General features: G+C 45.0%; 1 protein-coding gene and 1 long non-coding RNA gene across 2 annotated transcripts in view; both read right to left on the reverse strand.

Annotated features, from left to right (window-relative positions):
- Positions 1-1,003: 1,003 nt before the first annotated feature.
- On the reverse strand, positions 1,004-7,046 carry LOC121668003. The gene is given in 6 exon segments (XM_042035355.1): positions 1,004-1,771; positions 2,845-4,318; positions 4,320-4,573; positions 4,576-4,896; positions 5,428-6,081; positions 7,019-7,046. Coding segments are annotated over 6 exon segments (3,003 nt in total). The 3' UTR covers positions 1,004-1,499.
- Positions 7,047-12,453: 5,407 nt separating this feature from the next.
- The window catches only part of LOC121668031, a 32,726-nt gene continuing 26,580 nt past the window's right edge, over positions 12,454-18,599 (reverse strand). The window contains exon 3 of the long non-coding RNA XR_006017228.1: positions 12,454-18,552. This is a non-coding gene — a long non-coding RNA (uncharacterized LOC121668031). The remainder of the gene's footprint in view (positions 18,553-18,599) is intronic.

An 18,599-nucleotide genomic window follows, 5' to 3' on the forward strand; every position in this document is an offset into this window, starting at 1 on the left:
AGAGGAAGGTCACCAAATCCCAGGATGGTTTGGGTTGGAAGGGACCTTAAAGCTTATATTGTTCCAACCTCCTGCCATGGACAGGGACACCTTCCACTAGACCAGGTTGCTCAAAAGCCCCATCCAGACACATCATTTCCAGATGTGCTCCCACTGTTTCCTCTGTCCAGTCAGCTCAGGACAGTACCCCCACGACCCTTTTGAAGGCAGCTTTGAGAACTCCACTAGGAATTAGGAGAAAGCTTCCATCCACTTAGAGTGGCTGGAGGTCTAACCCACTAAAAGTTAGACTCAAGCTTATAACATCTCTACATAACACTGACAATTCTCAAAACAGCATCATTTTATCAAAAGAGAACAGGTCTGGAGGTGGTTTGAAAGGTTCCCAGATGAGACAGCATTGCCTTGGACTCAGCAGACAAGTCTCCTTCCTCAGTCTGCAAATGAGCAGAAAAGCCAAGCTGAAGCTGTTCCAATGAGTCATTTGGCTGCTCTCTGCTATGGTTTTTTCTCACTTCTTTTGCTCATTTTCCAGCATCTCTGATGCAGAGTTTCTCATTATTTCTTGGCATGGCACATCACAGAGGGACCCCAGTTAGAGCTTGAAATCTGACAATGCTTCTTCTGCATTAGTCACACTGATGCCTTTTCCTGGTCTTAAAATCAAGAGTCATACACGGTTAGAAGGGGAAAAGGGATTTTACCTTGGTATTTATTTTAAGGATCCTTAGGTGCACACGTCCAGGTCATATGCATCGAAATGCACCACGCCAAATACCCTCCCCCAAAAGATCGGGTGTAACATTATAGGTTTTACTAATTAGCATATTTATCAAAGATTCCCCAATGAGAGGCTCAAGTGAGCCCCCCTCCCCAAGGAGCCTTCCCCTGGATGGTTCTATCTTGGTTTACAGAATGTGTTCTGGAGAGGACCTTGGGGTCTGGGGCACACTGATCCCTAGCTATGAAGCTTCTAAAATGTTTAGTCTCTTAGCTTGACAAACAAGTCCAAGAATGCAGGCAAAAAGCACTAGGAGTACAGAAGTTGTAAAAAAAGCATAATAGGGCTATAAAAGAAAAGGCAAAAAATCTTCATGGCATCATTTCCCCCATTTTAGAGACTAACAAAACTCTACATTGTCTAGTCTCTACTCTATTCTTTACCCACAGAACCAGTTTACACAACTGGCTGCTCCACACGCTGTTACACAGATAATAACTACAATTACAGCTATTACGAATATTCTTTTACCCAGGCCCAGTTTGGTAACCATAAGGTGAGGGTATCAAAAATATGATCAAAATTTGTTATTTCTAGAAGCTACTTCCTGTAGAATTTGAGTTCCCTTCCAAATTTCATCCAAATCTTTCTTAATTCTCCCACTTTGGTCCACATAAGAACCTTGGACACATTTTAGATGACAGTCTTACGCAATTCATGGGGTAAGCCCTGAACCATGGTTACCAGTTGGGCAAACAGCAAACACACAAAAAACAGTTTAAACCGCATCTTTCTGATTTGTATCTCTGTCTTCTTGGTGATTTCGGGAGCAGAAGCTTTCTTCACCCTGGAGTAGTGAATCCACGGTCCCTTGCCAGCAACCTTGACCGCAGTAAAAGTGGTCAGCAAACCTTGGAATGGTCCCTTCCACTTGGCTTGCAAGGGGTCGCTGTCCCAGCACTTGATGTAGACCCAGTCTCCAGGCTGGAATGGATGAGCAGCTGTGTCCAATCCTATTGGTTTGGATAACACGACGAATCTCTGGAGCTTCTGCAAAGGGGAACTCAGAGCCATTAAATATTTCTGCAAATCATTTTTACCTCTCATATGAATTTCCCCTGGGATATGTGGAACCTGGTAGGGCCTGCCATATAATATTTCATAGGGACTGATGTTGTCCCTTCTCCTTGGCTGTGTGTGGACTCTCAGCAAGGCTAGAGGCAGGGCTTGAACCCGTGTCATGGATGTCTCTTGACAAATCTTGCAAATCTGGGTTTTGAGGGTCCCGTTCATGTGTTCAACTTTGCCACTTGCCTGGGGCCTGTATGGTGTGCAGGTCCCAGGTAAGTCCCAAAATCCTGCTAACTTCCCCAACCACTTTGTTGCAATAAAATGTGGTCCCCTATCTGATGACATTCCCAAAGGAACCCCAAATCTTGGTATTATATGATTGAGCAAAGCTCTCACTACTTCTTTTGCTGTGTTGGTGCGATGGGGGAAAGCCTCAGGCCATCCACTGATGGTGTCAACCAGTACCAGCATATACCTGCATCCCTCTTTGCGTGGCATCTCAGCAAAATCTATTTGCCAATAATCTCCCAGGAGATCTCCTGTTTTTGTCATTCCTAACGCAACTCTCTTGCTTGTGTCAGGGTTGTTTTTACAGCAGGTTTCACACTTGCTTGTTACAGATTGTACAATATCAGTCATCCCTCTCCCTATCACTACTTTCCTCAAATGTTTTAAGAGATTTTCTGTTCCCCAATGGGTACTTTCATGCTCTCCTTGGGCTATTTCCCAAAGGGGTGGAACTACGACTTGTCCTACTGGGGTAACAGCCCACCCACCTTCTTTGATTTCAGCCTTAAGGAACTTTATTAATTTGTGATCTCTCTGATCGTATTTTGGGGTAAATGATGACAAATCTATCTCTTTCTGTGGTACCACTGCAAAAATGCCTTTTTCTGCAATCCCCCTTGCTGTTTTGTCAGCAAAACGATTTCCCAGTTCAGGAGCTGTTTTCCCTTTTTGATGACCCTTGCAATGCATGATAGCCACTTCCGTAGGCTTCCAAATGCTCTGTACAAGTGCAAGAATCTGTTTAGCATGCTTAACTTCATTACCTTGAGCAGTCAGCAGGCCACGTTCCTTCCAAATAGCTCCGTGGGCATGCACAACACTGAAGGCATATTTGGAATCAGTCCATATGTTCACCTTCTTCCCCTCACTCAGTTCTAGAGCTCTCGTTAGTGCAATGAGTTCAGCTTTCTGAGATGATTCCTCTGGAGGCAAGGCTTTTGCCGCAATGATTTTATCTGAGGTGGTTACAGCGTAAGCAGTCATCCTCCTACCATTTCTCATGAAGCTGCTTCCATCAGTGTACAATTCCCAGTCTGGATCCTTCAAAGGAACATCTTTCAGGTCTGGTCTGCTGGAATAAGTTTCCTCTATTGTCTGCAAACAATCATGCTCAGGCACACTGTCAAGTAATGTGGATGATAAAAATATCGCAGGGTTTACCACAGAAGTTGTCTTTAGAGTATCATCATCCTGTTCTAATAACACAGATTGGTATTTGAGCATTCTGCTAGGGGAGAGCCAATGTCCCCCCTTTTGCTCCAGCACATTTATCACTGCATGGGGTACATACACGACAATGTGCTGCCCAAGGGTGAATTTACGGGCCTCCTGTATCAGAAGGACTGTTGCTGCCACAGCTTTCAAGCATCCTGGCCAACCCTGGGCTACATTGTCTAGTTGTGTTGAGAAACAGGCCACAGCTCTTCGCTGGTCTCCAAGGTGCTGTGCCAGTACCCCCAGAGCAACATTCAGTCGCTCATGTGTAAAGAGTTCAAAAGGTCTAGTCAAGTGAGGCAGCTCCAGAGCTGGGGCTGACATCAAGGAATGTTTCAGCTGTTTAAATGCAGCCCTGGCATTCTCTGTCCACATGATTGTCCTTTTTTCAGCTGCTTTAAGGACCTCATATAAAGGTCTTACCAATATACCGTAGTTCGATATCCATAGGCGACACCAACCTACCATTCCCAGGAAGGCCTGCATCTCCCTTATGGTATGGGGCTCTGGAAGTCGACAGATGGCTTCCTTCTGCTCTCTGCTGAGTTGTCGATGTCCACGGAAAATTTCCAGGCCCAGGTATATTACTGTTTCCCTGGCAACCTGTGCCTTCTCTTTCGAGATCCGATACCCACTTTGGCCCAAAAAGTTCAACAGACTTACAGTGAGCTCGATGCAGTCATCTCGTGTCTTGGCCGCTATCAAGATGTCATCAACATACTGGAGAACTGCTCCTCCTGGTTCTTGTTTCCTCCAGTCCTCAAGCTCCTTTGCCAGCTGGTTTCCGAATATGGTTGGGCTGTTTTTGAATCCTTGCGGTAAAACTGTCCAGGTGAGCTGAGTCTTTCTCCCTGTTTCAGGATTCTCCCACTCAAAAGCAAAAAGTTCTTGGATATTCTTATGCACAGGAATGCAGAAAAAGGCATCCTTGAGATCTAAAACAGTGAACCACCCTAATTCATTTGTTAGTGTTGTCAAAAGTGTGTAAGGATTCTCTACCACTGGGTGTATGTCCTCTGTTAATCTTGTTGATTTCCCTCAAATCCTGTACCAACCTGTAGCTTTTACCATCAGCTTTCTTTACTGGCAAGATTGGTGTGTTGTACCTGGATTCACATTCCACTAACAACCCAAATTTGAGAAACTTTTCAATCACAGGTACTAATCCCTTGCGAGCTTCTAATTTCAGAGGATATTGTCTTTGCCTTACTGGTGTAGCCCCTGCTTTGAGTGTAATACTCACAGGTTCAGCTTTTTTGGATCTCCCAGGAGAATCATTGCCCACACTATTTGAATGACAGCCTCTTCAACTTCCTTGGGAATTTTTCCATGGCATTCCTGTACAAGTATAGCAGCTGCTTCAATAATTTTAGATTCTGGGATTATAACTTTCACTCCCCCCTCCTTGGAAAACTTAATTTCTGCTTCCAGTTTTTCCAGTAAATCTCTGCCTAACAATGGCATTGGGGAATTTGGCATATACAGGAACTGGTGAGTAACCCAGTGTTTTCCCAATTTAAATTTTAAAGGTTGGAGAAAAGGCCTTGTTTCACTTACCCCTGTAGCTCCAATCACATCCACAGTGTCTTGACTCAGTTTACCTTTTCAAGTATTTAACACAGAATATGATATTAACTCAACAACCACCCATTTTTGGTATCGCTTCAGCTTTTCCATCTGTTCTGGGACATTGGGATCCCAGCCAGGGTTTGCTAAGGGATAGATATCATTAACTGACCCTTGGAGACTCCCAGTTGCAATTTGAGTTTCTATAGCAGATATAGCTATATAGCTATCTGACCATTTCTCTCTCTGTTTTATCCAATAATTCATCTAGCATAACATTTCGATCACCCCAATCTGGATTTTGGGATTTTATGGCCATTTCTACACACATAGCTACTCTCTCCGGGTTGTCCCTGTACTTCCCAATTGAGTTTTTCCACTGCTGTAATTCTCCGAGGGAAAACGGTGTCTTTATATAAATGACTCCTTGATTTCCCACAGCCTGTCTCAGAGGTGCTTCTAACGCAAGCTCTTCCTCCCCCCTTTATCTGTTTTGGACCTTGTGTGTTTAGCGACGGGACTGACTGCTTTCATAGCTTCTCGGGCTATCCTGCCCCTTCTTCTACCACCCTCCTCGTGAGAACCATCTGCATCAGAATCATCCCATTCGCTTTTGATTGAAATTGCTTCATTGGTTTTAAAGATTGTTCCAGCCAAATGTTGATGAAGAACTGTCTTGCTTTTTGCGGCAGTGGAGGGGTAGGGAGGCAGGGGCTGCAAGCAGGTGCTCCCGTCCCTAGTTCTGCAAGAGCCGCCTGGGTCGGGGCCATCCCGTCTGCCCTCAGCTTTAATGTTGGCCGCGCCGCAGGGTGGGGAGAGCGAGCGGCTCCTCCTGTCTCTGGCTTGGAAACTTGCGGTTCTCCGTACCGGGGAATGCCGCCGCAATTGCCCGTGTCCATTTCTGCCTTCACTTCCGTGTTTGGGGTACTCGGGGAAAGGTGGCCAGCCTGCCCCTTCCCCTCCCCCTTCCCCGTCTCTGCCTCTGGAGCTGTCAGGGGGTGGTGGCATACCTGCATCTCTCCCACCTCTGTGCCCGCCCTCCGCCCCTGACGAAGCTGGGGCGGGGGAGGCTCCATGCCGCTCCTCTGACTTGGAGCTGGCCGCTCGCTCCCTCCCCTGCCCCCGCTCGGACAGTGGCGGAGGCAGGGGAGGCGACGGCGGCGACGGCGGAGCCACTGTCCCTCCACCTCCCGCCCCCACCCCCACCTGTGCGGGCTGCCCTGGTGGTTGAACAGGGTGGGGAGACCCCTCCCCATCGCGCAAAGCTGGAGGGCCATGATATCTAGATCTGTCATATCGATTTCTCTGTCCGTATTATTATACAAGCTAGCTTGTTGCGGCTTTTTCTTTCCCTTTCTCCTCCTCAGTCATTTCCATATTACTTTTGTCTACTACATATGCTTCTTCCCTGTTCAGATACACAGTTCTGCATATCTTAGCTCATCAAACCTACGTAATGATCTCAATTCTACCATCAGGTCAGTAATGATGTCACTTTCCAAACTCCCATAGCGAGGACGATTTCCTTGACTTAATTTTAAAGTCAGCCAAACCCGTGTGGACAGTCTGATCAATTCTCAGCTGTCCAAAGTAGTTTTTCGCCCTGTCAGCCATCTCCAGTGTTTTATTATCAATTCCAATGGGCTGTTAGAAGGGATTTTTTCATTTTCATCTGAAAAAACACCACCCATGTTTGCTCACAGACAGAAAAACTCTGCCAGAGGGAAGCTTTTAACTCCAGGATTCAGCCTGCAATCTGGCCTCGGAATTCCAACTTCCCGGGCAGTTTATCTAGGTTACTACACAAACACTTCAAAACAGCACTTTAAAATACTAAAAAGCAACTAGTTTCAGCAAACAGTAAATGTGCACGTGTGAAAATCTGGTCTCAACAGGATTCAAACCCACAGTTTCCCAACATCCCAACCAACCAACCAACCAACCAACCTCTGAGCCACTCCTGCAGCTGCATAGGGTGCAGCCTCTGGGCTCCTGTGGACTCCACGGAGGGCGTCCCCTCCTTTCCACACTTTGCAGGAAAAAGTTTAAGTTTTCCCCTTTTGTGGGCTTCTGTGCCCCAATCTTTCCAACCCCCTCTGAGATCTCCTTCCCTAGTGCTAGCGCAATCTCGATAATATCGATCCCCTTTTCACTCACCTCTCTTTCCATGCTTCTGCCTTTCCATGCTGGGTCCTAAAGTCCTGGTCACAGTCTTAGACTGTGGCTCCGGCCCCTCTGTAATTTGCCGGCAAAGAGAGGGGCAAAGCAAGATGTGTTCCAACCCAAGACTGCGAGTTTCAAGGTCTTTAGGGTCCCTTCATGGTCGCCAGCAACTGATGCCTTTTCCTGGTCTTAAAATCAAGAGTCATACACGGTTAGAAGGGAAAAAGGGATTTTACCTTGGTATTTATTTTAAGGATCCTTAGGTGCACACGTCCAGGTCATATGCATCGAAATGCACCACGCCAAATGCCCTCCCCCAAAAGATCGGGTATAACATTATAGATCTTACTAATTAGCATATCTATCAAAGATTCCCCAATGAGAGGCTCAAGTGAGCCCCCCTCCCCAAGGAGCCTTCCCCTGGATGGTTCTATCTTGGTTTACAGAATGTGTTCTGGAGAGGACCTTGGGGTCTGGGGCACACTGATCCCTAGCTACGAAGCTTCTAAAATGTTTAGTCTCTTAGCTTGACAAACAAGTCCAAGAATGTAGGCAAAAAGCACTAAGAATACAGAAGTTGTAAAAAAGGTATAATAGGGCTATAAAAGAAAAGGCAAAAAATCTTCATGCCATCAACACTACGAAGAGGAGCATTTTTACTGCACTTAGAAAATGCTCAAAAGATACTGAGGAAGAAATCAGTACCTAAAACTCCAAATACACAAATATAGAACAAAGCAATGCAAAATTAATTCTACAGCTACAATATTATGTCCTTCTGAGTCTTGTGAAAGAGAGTCTGGGAAATGAAAGGTCTTCACAGAAGCACTTCATTTCTCAGATGAAGAAACATGTGAATAATTTCTCACCTGATTAAACAATTATCATCATGCTCTGCCATTGATTATTCCCTGTACTTCAGAGTCGGGAAAGTATTGCCACGGCACGAACATGAGCTCTGGCTGGATTCACAGTGATCAGGAAGAAGGTAGCATCCCATGTCTCAGATAGCTGCCGGCCCTTTAGCCTTTGCAGAATTCTCATCTTGCCTCTGGCCAGACCTGCCAGTTCAGCCAGAGGGGGAAAGTTGGGCAGAAAACCTCACTGCTCCCAGCCAGCAATGCCCAGCCCTGGAAGCTTGCAGGAGATGTGCTGTGTGAAGGTAGGTCACAAAGAACTAGGCTGAGTATTTGTTTGGATGTCCTTTGCACACATGCAAGGCCATGCCCTATGAACCCAAGGAATGCACAGCCCACCAGCACAGAAACTGTCACTAGCTCCTTAAAAAGACCATGAAAGTTTGAGACGCTTTACTTAACTGCTGCAAAGGTCATTTGCCTTTGTGAAAACTGAGTTACAGTTAAGGGTACCACAAAGACTGGCCAAGAGTCTCAGAGAGCTGTTAAAAACAGCAAGGATCTCTTGGCCATCTGTTCTACAGCAGGTCAGGCACCCCAAGAGCCTGATAGCTGTTGGGCACATTTTCTTCAGCTCCAGCTAAATCACTGGACACAACCTTTAGATATGACACAGGGCTAGAAGGCTTTCATGGGCACAAATTTAGGGCTGGAAGAAAAGACAACACACAAAAATCCAACTGGCAGTTTGCAATGGCCATAGAAAGGTGAAAAGCACCATCCTCCAGCTGGGACTAAATGAATTAAGAAAAAAAACAGGCATACTAGAAGACTTTTCAAACCCTGGAACAGGGAACTGGAAAACAAACTGAACTGTGAGCTTCTTAAAGTGAACTGGAAGTAATGAAATTCCCCATATCTTTGCTTTCCAGAGGGGTCGAGCATCTTCTTCTGTCTCATGGGATGGGGATTCAGGACGCATGATCTGGCCACTGTGCAGACTTGAATTGCTCCCAAAACTCAGAACAGAAAATGTTGTGCCAGACCCTTGTTTAACTGTTCCCATCAATTCAACATCCCAGTATTTGCAGATGATAACATTTCAAGGTACAAGGTACCAAAATTCTGTGTTTACACATTTTCCTAGCTCTTCCTATGCCTTGAACCCACTTACCAGACTGCCTGCCTGTATTTGTGTCTGCTTGTGTCCTCCTCTTACGACCGTTTCCCATTAGGATCTTTTCCTCTTTAGTTTAAATCCTAATCATGCAACACACAATGTACAGCATAACGCATGTTTTTGTGGTTCCAGAGACATTATTAGAAACAGACTTAGCCATCACTTGCTCTTTAGAAATTCACCTGTAGTAACTGATTTCCAAAATGAAGTGAGTTGAGACACCTTGATTTGGAGGACATTCAGCTTAAAAATCCGTGACAGGAGGCCACAGGGTGGTTTGGGTTTTTTTGAGAGGAGAGTGTGCATCACTTTCTGAAAACCCAAGACTAAGTCTCTCAAAATCACTTGTGACTGCTGAAATCCTTGTCCAATAAATAACAATTACCATCCTCATTACTGAGCAAAGGCTGACAGGAAAAGCAGGTTTGTGCCAGAGGGAAAAAAAATCCTCAGTGCCTGAAGCTGCCAACAACACATTCCTCCTGGCAGATGTCGTCTTCTCCCAGGAGCTGCCGCTGCCACTTTCTACTGGACTATTTTCTTCAGCTGTTTAACCCCTCTGCAGCAAACACACTGCTCCTCCTCCCAGCAGCAGACCACAAGAGCGAGGGTTCACAACTGTGCTGTGTCTTCAGGTTTCTCCTTCCTTTTGAAAGTACAGGACTGTGGGACTTGTCAAGTTGATTAGGAATTGAGGAATGTCAGTTTTGAACTCTACTGTGAAGCAAGCAGATCTGCTAAATGACATGCGCTGGGAGTGGGGGCAAGGTGCTTTTTAGCATTCACCACCCTCAGACAGAGAAGCAAACATGCTACCCAGGATTATCAGCACACTTGTATTAAGTGTTAAAACCCACAGCAGACAGAGTTGATTATGGTTTTTTAATTACTGCTAAAATTATAAAAACACTAGACGAATCTTTGTAGAAATTGCACCTTTGAAAAGGATAGATAAAAATTCTGCTTCCATAATGGCAACAAAATGGGAACTGCAAGAAGGTTAAAAAACAGAAAAGAAAAAGAAAAAAGAGATGCAAAGAGAAAATGGCAGAGATTACAGTGATGCTCTGAAGAAACATAAGCTCCATCTAATTTTACAAGAGACTGAGAGTCTCAATTCCTTTCAGATCATAAAAACCACAAATGGGAGACAGGTATCTCCAACAGCAGCAGGCACAAATGCGATACTCCAACCTCACACCTCTCAGGCTAGTTATTATGACATTATTAAACGTAGAACAGCCCCCCACTCCAAGATACCCTTATAAAGGCTGTATTAAACTGACATTCAACTCAGGAAGAAGGAGGAAAGGCACTGGCAGGAGGCTATTAACACTACATTACTTCCCATCCTTTGGGAGACACATCCAACAAGGGAAAGGTTAGATAGCCACAGCCACATTCCCAGATGCCTTGATTCTCACATCCCCCAATTATCTCAAGATGATTTTACTGTAATAAGAAACCTGCACACTCATTGCAGGGAACAGCATTGAAACTAGGAGATGATATCTTTTAAAACTGCTATACAAATACTAAGCCCCCAAAAGCTTGCAATTTAAATCTAAGCAATTTCCTTTGTCCCTGCCAACTCACTTAAACACAATAAGAATTAATAAAAGAACATAATCAGTCATTACCTGTATGTAACATTCACAAGGACAAATCAAAAATGAACACGCATGAAACGATTTCACAACAGATTCTGAAGGGGATGCACTGGCTTGTGTTCACTGCAGTACAACAGATTTAAAGAATTCATGACATTGGGTTTTGTGTTAGACAACTCTTTCATGCAGCATAACCTGTCAGGACCCAATCTCCCTCCTATTTTACAACCCCCAGAACTGCAGAAGTGAAGCTGCCTTCCACTGTATTTCCTTCCCACTGTGACTTGAATTGTCTTTGCTATAAACAATCACCCAGATCAGCTTTGGCACTTAGGGTCCAGCTGCACTTACTGTTCCCACTTCTAGGATCCAATATTTCTCAAGCAAAAAGGTAGAAATAACCTTCTAAGCAAAGTGTTAAAAAACCTGTACGTACACTCAAAGCAACCCACAGCCAGCTGTTGCAGTTCTATCAGCTTAATGGAGTTGCTTGAGATGATGAGTTTGAGGGAAAGTATTCGATAACAATAACAGGCATTTTTGAACTACCTTTGGGAGTAACAGTCTTCTAAAGTATGTCATCAGCCTCTTTCTGGCATCTGTGAAGCATCTCATATTGCAAACATCTGACTGACGAAAGTTTAACAAGCAGAAGAAAGGCTCTCAGGGCTAGCTATTCAAACAGAAGGGGCTGAAATATAAGCCTTGTTTATATTGCCCTCTAAGAGACCACTAAACACCTGATTACAAGTGTCTTATATGAAATTGCAGCTTTAGAGATAATAATTGCAAGGGCTTCAGGCAGAGGCATAGGCATCTTGCACCGGCTGCCAAACTCCAGGCACAAACAAAGCTTTTGTAGGGTGTTCAAGGTGTTCACTCACTCCCTATAGCCAGAGACCTTCCCAGAGGGTCCTTCATCCCTTGTGTTTTGACATCTTGCCCAATCCCACAGGATTTCCACCTCCTGTATCCAGCAGCACCTTCTGCAGGAGTAACTGTGTATCTCCTAACAACCTCTGATCTCATAGGTCACACAAGAAGCAAAGTGACATTCTTGAGCATCACCATGTCACTTGCCTCCCTACAGCTAAATTAGGAGTGCAGCAGCAGCAGTCTATTTAGAGCCAGCATAGCTTCTTGACAGACCCTGAAGGAGAGACATTTCTTACATCTACATCACTGCTCCCCAAAAAACAGACTTGCACTGAGGAGCAGCTTCAATGGGAAGATTTTGCAGTCCTTCAACAAGTTTGTTTTCACACACAGAGCGAACATACAAACATTAAGAGCAGAGCACAGGTGGCCAAGCTCCATCCCAGCTAGTTTTAAACAGCTTGGCCAGGTTTATCCATTGTATCACTGGCTGCAGTGACCTTCCTGTCTCCTTGAAAAAAGGAAGTTCACTGCGTGCTCTCTCACCTTGGACTGCAGCACGACTGGTTGCTGAGTCTCGCCTCTCCCACTAAAAGCATTAAGAGACACACATTGTCATCTTGTGACATTTCTAAAAGGAGGCTCTTTACCCCTGACTGGTTGGAGAAGTACAAGAAAACCCTGCCAGGCCCTGCCTGCAGCCTCCTTTGCCTGCTGGGTGGAAGACACCTCTCCAGCCATGGGCTCAGCACTGGGAATGAACATCCTGCTGGGATAAAAGGATACAGTGCCACCAGAAAGCACCTGTTAATGGTACAGAAGAATATAAGTTCAGAGAGACCATTGAGTTGGGATGGCTGGGAGGCTGGACCAAAGGTACAGCATCAATTATAGAGGGATGCGACATCTCGGAGTGCCAGAGGGAACACTGCCACCAGACACAATAACCTCAAACTCCCAAACATCCCAAACTGTCAGCTCCATCTTTCCATGTCACTTCTCTGCATACAGACACTTTTTACACAGGGTGCTTAGAAACATTATCATAGTGATTCATGAGAAAAGAGGAGCTCATCAAATGCTTTATGTTCATTTGTGTCGTCTCAGACAACTGTGGCACAGGTAAATCCTAGATATTTGTGGCGACTCTATCAGGGCTTAATAAGCTTTGACAATGCTACTTACATTCTTAAAACAGCTTTCTGAGATATGTATAATGTGATTGATCGTATGATAATGTAGGTATGGCCACCTCTCCCCAAGACAATCATCTCCATGGATATGATTCAAAATGCACAAGTATTATGTGAAACCTACACAGGTTTCATAAATCCAAAGTACTTACTGCTAAACATGGAAATAGTTGAAAAATTTTGGTTCCTATGTCTTCATTCTTGCTGGGCTGTCTCAAGGTTTGCATACGACTGAGCTACATACCACTTAAATTCTAACACAACAGCAAGAATCATGCAGGTAATTCAACAACAGGGTGGTCCAGTGTATTAAACACATTTTGGAATGTCTGGGCTTTTAGCAGTATTTAAGCAAATGCAGACTGTGTGCTTGGCAAAGACAGGATTCCAGTGACAGGGACAGAGAATATAGGATTTCAGAGAATGATGCTCGTATCTCCAAGCTCCAGGTCTTGAAAGATATCCATACCTCATTGAGAAGTCTTAATAATGACTGAAGAGAAAAAGAAGTCTAGATTGTGATAGCACCAGATTTCCCAAAAACAGGTAAGACCTTTGAGTTCTGTTAAATTTCAAGCCTGGTTGATCCCTAACAGAAATCAGCAAAACTTAAACCACATCACATTAAGCCAGTTAGTCCTTTGGTTCCTGGTCTGACTCAAGACCTGGAGCACTTTGTGTCAAAAGTGAGAGGGAGAAGAAAAAAGTGAAAGAGGCTGATGCCCCATAAGTCATAATGAAACCTTCCAGGCAATGCAGGTATGTGGGGAGTCCGGGCCAGATACTGAGCTATCTTTCAATGCCCTTTCCAAGCCTGAAGTCACTCCATCTCCTAGTAGATTAAAAGGGGACCCGAGAAAGACAGATCATTCTAAATGGCAGTAATTTAAATCCTCTGCTGTATGCTCCTGGGAAAAGAGAGGAAGGAAAAGGCAAGGGAATCTCTGCAGCTCACACACAGGCTGTGGAGCTCTGAAGACACAGGAATCCCAATTTCCCAAAGCAGCACCAAGGGGATTTTATCTTGCTCAGTGTGAGAGAGCACGCAGAATTTAACATCTGATCCAGTGCCTAATGGTTATGTTTCTAACTACATAGTACCCCTCCAGGCCTGCCAGCTGTCCTTGGTAGAGAGTCCTGCCTGGTGGGATTCAATGCACACTTTCTGCCTCCATCGCCCTCTGTTCATGCATACTGTTGGTACATTTAGCCAGGCACTTTCATTTCAGAGCCTGGTTGCTCAGTGATCTATAAACTGGTGCTCATGATGAGGAAACCAAGGTGCCAAAAAAATAACTGGAAACTTTACAGGACAGTGGAAAGCAAACTGCAAAGAGCTCTTCGGTGACACTTTCTTCCACAGGGAATAATGGCATGAGGAAGGTGAGCTTCCCAAAGATGAGGTTGAAGGGAGCCCCCAAGTCATCCAGGCAAGGCTGAGAAGCAGACACACCTTCAGGAAACTGCTCCCCCCTCAGGCAGCCCTCCTGGGGCAAGGCGGGGGCTGACTGAGACACTCCTCGGCTCTCCAGGGAATGCCTTGTATGTGCTGCTGCCAGTTGCTGAGGGACACTGACATCGTCTGGGACAGAATTAGAAAACCTTGAGCAGAAGGACAACGTGGCACAAGTGCTAAGTCAGCCGTGTGCTATATGTGGCACACCAGTTGGTGCCTTCTTTCCCTTTCTTTAGATGCTCATTCCTTTGCCTGCTCCTTCAGCAAGGTTTGACTTCAGCCTACACTGCCCTGTGACTGCTACGTGCCCCTGGCTGCATTCAGGCTAGCAACACCTTACGCAGCACTTAAAGGAGTCAAGAGACAAATCTTCTCTCCAGCCAACAGAGCCCTTCATTTGTCCATGTAATCCAATCTTTGTGCCATTATATAAAGCTGTGTCCAGTGTTCACCCATCATTGCCCTATTTCCCACCACCTGCAAATCCCATGGGGCCACTCCTGACTGCTGGTGACACCCCTGCAGTCAGCTCCAGATGTCCTCCCATGCTGTACCCTGCTCCCTGACCACCTTCCTGACAGGGTCCTAAGACCAAGATCCATAAAACATGCTGACCAGGCAATTTTTCGGGCTTCACTCTCTTCTACACAAATGTCTACAGCTCATCAGGAGGTTCTGCAGCTCTGAGCACCTTGGATAGCAAAAGACTTTGCTATTTTGTTGAAAGTTGTCTTTCATGCTGTGACCACTGAAAAGCCAAATCATTAGCAGATTAATTAGGCACTCTGTGGCACACAGCCAGCATTGCAGCTAAAGCTGAGACCTTAAAGTTTGCTGGAAGTGGATCCCTGGCTTAATACTTAGACCTTTGATGAAACAGGCAAGAATCAAACCAGACAAGCTGTGCCTCTCAACATGGCAAAAATTACATATTGAAGAGAGCACAAGGAGCTCTGCAGCATCTTGGTGTGGAAAAATGCACCCAGTCTCCATCAGTTCAAGAACTGCTCAAGCACAGTAAAATGGATTATATATTCTTTCAAAATCTGTTGTGGATTATGGTAAGTCATATACTCCTGATAACTGCCTAAATACTGAGTTCCTTCCTGGATCTTACTAGGTTCTTGGCTTCAAACAATCTTCCAAGGTGTACAATTAAACTGGTGTTGGAAAAAACCACCATTTGCATGTATTAGTTTTAAATTTCACTGAACCTCCCTTGTTTGTGGTCAGCAGGCTCCTCCTTGAGTATCCCTGTATTTACATTAGAAAACAAGACCACTTCTCACTTATGGGCTGAATAAAATATGTGTTTGTACCAGGGGACAGCTCCAGACCACAACAATCTTCCTCAGAGATTGCTGCTTGCCAGGTGGTGCATGTACACTTGTAATTTTTCCTGCTGACATTGCAGCTACCCAGCCTTCAGAAGAGGAACACAGCAAATATTTAACAGCAACAGGTGTCAGATAGGAGTTGATCATAGGAAGGAGAAAACACAATAGCTGAAATTGTAGCAAGTAAGTGTGCATGGGACAGAAGAAAGTCTCCAGGAAAAGAGAGGAATATGCTGACTGTACTTAGGTATTTGTAAACAGGCTATATTCTCACACCTTGCCTGAAAGCAAACTCCCATCAGAGCTGTCTGAGCAACCAACATTTCCCCTGGTACTTGATCTGGTATCCTGCTGTGACCTCATCAACAATTCCACTAAACAAATAGGAAGTTAATTGCATTTTCAGGGATTTTAGACAGCAAAAGGCAAAAGTCTCAAAGGGAGTTCATTATGAAACAGCACAGAAGCAGCAGCACTCACCTCCCAACAACTCCAGGGCTTGCTGAAATACAGGGGATCTTGTCTTCTACTTCATAGTATGAATTTAAGCCATTCGCTCCCTCCTCCTGAAGAAGGGCCTGACTCCCTGGGCTACAGGAAGCCCAAAACAGAGCTCTCCTTTTAAAACTGAGCAGAAAGACAGAAGTCTCAGAGTAAACACACAGGGAGTGCAGCCCAATACAGGTATTCCCATTTCCATTCTGGTGCTGCAATTGATACCACCTCCCTGTGACTTTAGCCTGACACAAGGAACATATTCCACTTCAGAAGTTTCAGAATGAATCACTTCAATGATCTGGACATAAAACACACTTCCCTTATGTTAGTTCAACTAAATCCAGCCCAAATGCATAAAAGTTTTGCATTGGCCAGAACCACATCCTCATCAATTAAACCAATAAAAACCAGGCAAGCCCCAAGCAAGCTGCCCCTTGTGTCAGTGAGTAGCAGGGCAAACAGGACATGGCTTCCAACCAATACCTTTCTCACTACTGAATTTTCTGGGCCCTTGAGAAACCTGAAGTTCCATCACTGTTCTTTCCCCTCAACATGAATCTTTTTGCATGAGAGAAGCATCCATGCACTGCCCAGGAGCTGTGCACCCAACAAGGCAGGTGCCTATGAATTCTCATTCCCAGCTGCTGCTGCCTTCCCTTGAACATGGATCTCAGCAAGTCCTAGCAAGCACAAGGGAGAGTCTGGATTTTACTCTGGCAATCCTGCTTGCAAAAAGTGGCTGCTAAAAGTGAAAGAGGAGCCTTCCTGCTGCAGCCCCTGGAACCCACAGCCTAGGCTTTGAGATAGCATAGCACTACCAGAGAACTGCAAACCTCCCATGCAAGATCACAGAATCACAGAATATCCTGAGTTGAAAGGGACCCACAAGGATCATTAAGTCCAACTGCTGGCCCTTCACAGTACAGCCCCAAGAATAACACCCTGTGCCTGACAGCACTGACCAAACATTTCTGGAGCTCTGTCAGGCTTGGTGCTGTGACCACTACCCTGGGGAGCCTGTTCCAGTGCTTGACCACCCTCTGAATGAAAATCATTTTCCTGATATCTAACCCAGTCCTCTCCTGACACAGCTTCATGCCACAGGTACACATCTCTGCATCACCTGGAATGACTTTGCTCCCCAAGGACATACCTGACATGTTCCCAGAGATGTCTTGGGACACATCCAAGATTGCCAGGCAGATAAACCTGTGGTGTTCTATCCCAGCACCAGAGAACTGACTTGATCCAAATCCTTAACCCAGCAATTGAAATAAGGACCTGCTATCGTCCTCCTCCATACCTGTTTTATCTTCTCATCCAATCAATATACAATTATTTTGGGTCAGCACCTCACAAAACCACCTTTACTGGCAGAATGAAGCAGATCTAGACACATCTGCATTCTTACACAGGCCACGATTGTGAAAAAACAACACTAAGTTTGTTCTTCATTCCTGAAATCCTTTCTTCCTTGAAAAATATATTTGGTGGTGGCTTTCAGGCTTATTTCATTGCAAATCACAGGTGATCATAGAAATTATTAGATCATTACCAATTCTTTCTTGCAATGATATTTCTCACAGGTGTAGGGATTCATAAAAATTGGTTTACGCTATTTCCATCCAAGTTACACCTCCAGGATTCATTCTACTGATGGATTCACTGAGGTTTGGTTTGTGCAATGTAAAACATCAGAATCACTGGAGATGCCCTCATCAGGCCCCTTGGGGATGACAGTCCACAGGCTCCTGCTAATCAGCAGCAGTGCAGAGAGTCCATGCTACCACCTTCCCAGACAGTCTAGCAGAGCAGGAATCCCTCCATAAAGCACCTTGGAGGCAGCCAGCAGAGCTCACATATCACAGGCTTTAGACTAAAGGCAGAGAAATAGGAAATAAAGTCCTTCCTGATCTGTGGTCCCTAAAGCAGAGACTGAGCCAAGGCTTCATCAGTATAGGTCTACTGATTCAAAAGTGATGACTCAACTTCCAACAAGTGCCTTGCTCAAGGTCATGGGCTGTAGCAAAGAAGACATGTGAGCATGATCCTACATAAAAGTACACCTTTTGCCACTCTCCATCCCTCTTCTTGGTGTGCATATTTTGGTAAGTTTACCTTCCTTAAAACACGTTAATCTAAAATGCAAGTGCTTGGATATCCTGCCAAATTTTGGATGTCTGGGCCTTCAAGCTTTTAACTTCTGAGTATAGAACACTCTACAGTACAGTTCATGAGACAGAAACATGGGCCCCATCAAAAGCCCTGCACTTACTAGCACAAAACTTCAGGAATCTTCAGAGTAAATATGAGAGGGATTTCTAAACAAGGGAGGAACAATCAGCACTCCTGGATTCTTCCGTGGAAAATCTCAATCATATGGACTCAGGGAAACCATCAAGTCTGAAAGAGTTAGAAGGTGTTTTGCTATCATGGAAAAAGTCTAGTGAAAACACAAAAGCCATCTTCTGAAAACTGCGTCTCTTGGAGAGCATGGAGAGCAGGGACATCCATCAGGAGACTGAGGGGTAGAAAGATAAACAAGGGTCACAGGATGGCAGGCAAACA

The sequence above is a fragment of the Corvus kubaryi genome, unplaced genomic scaffold, assembly GCF_017639235.1.
Source record: "Corvus kubaryi isolate FWS band 111438036 unplaced genomic scaffold, C.kubaryi_AGA036_p1.0 37383, whole genome shotgun sequence".
Classification (NCBI taxonomy): Eukaryota; Metazoa; Chordata; class Aves; order Passeriformes; family Corvidae; genus Corvus; species Corvus kubaryi.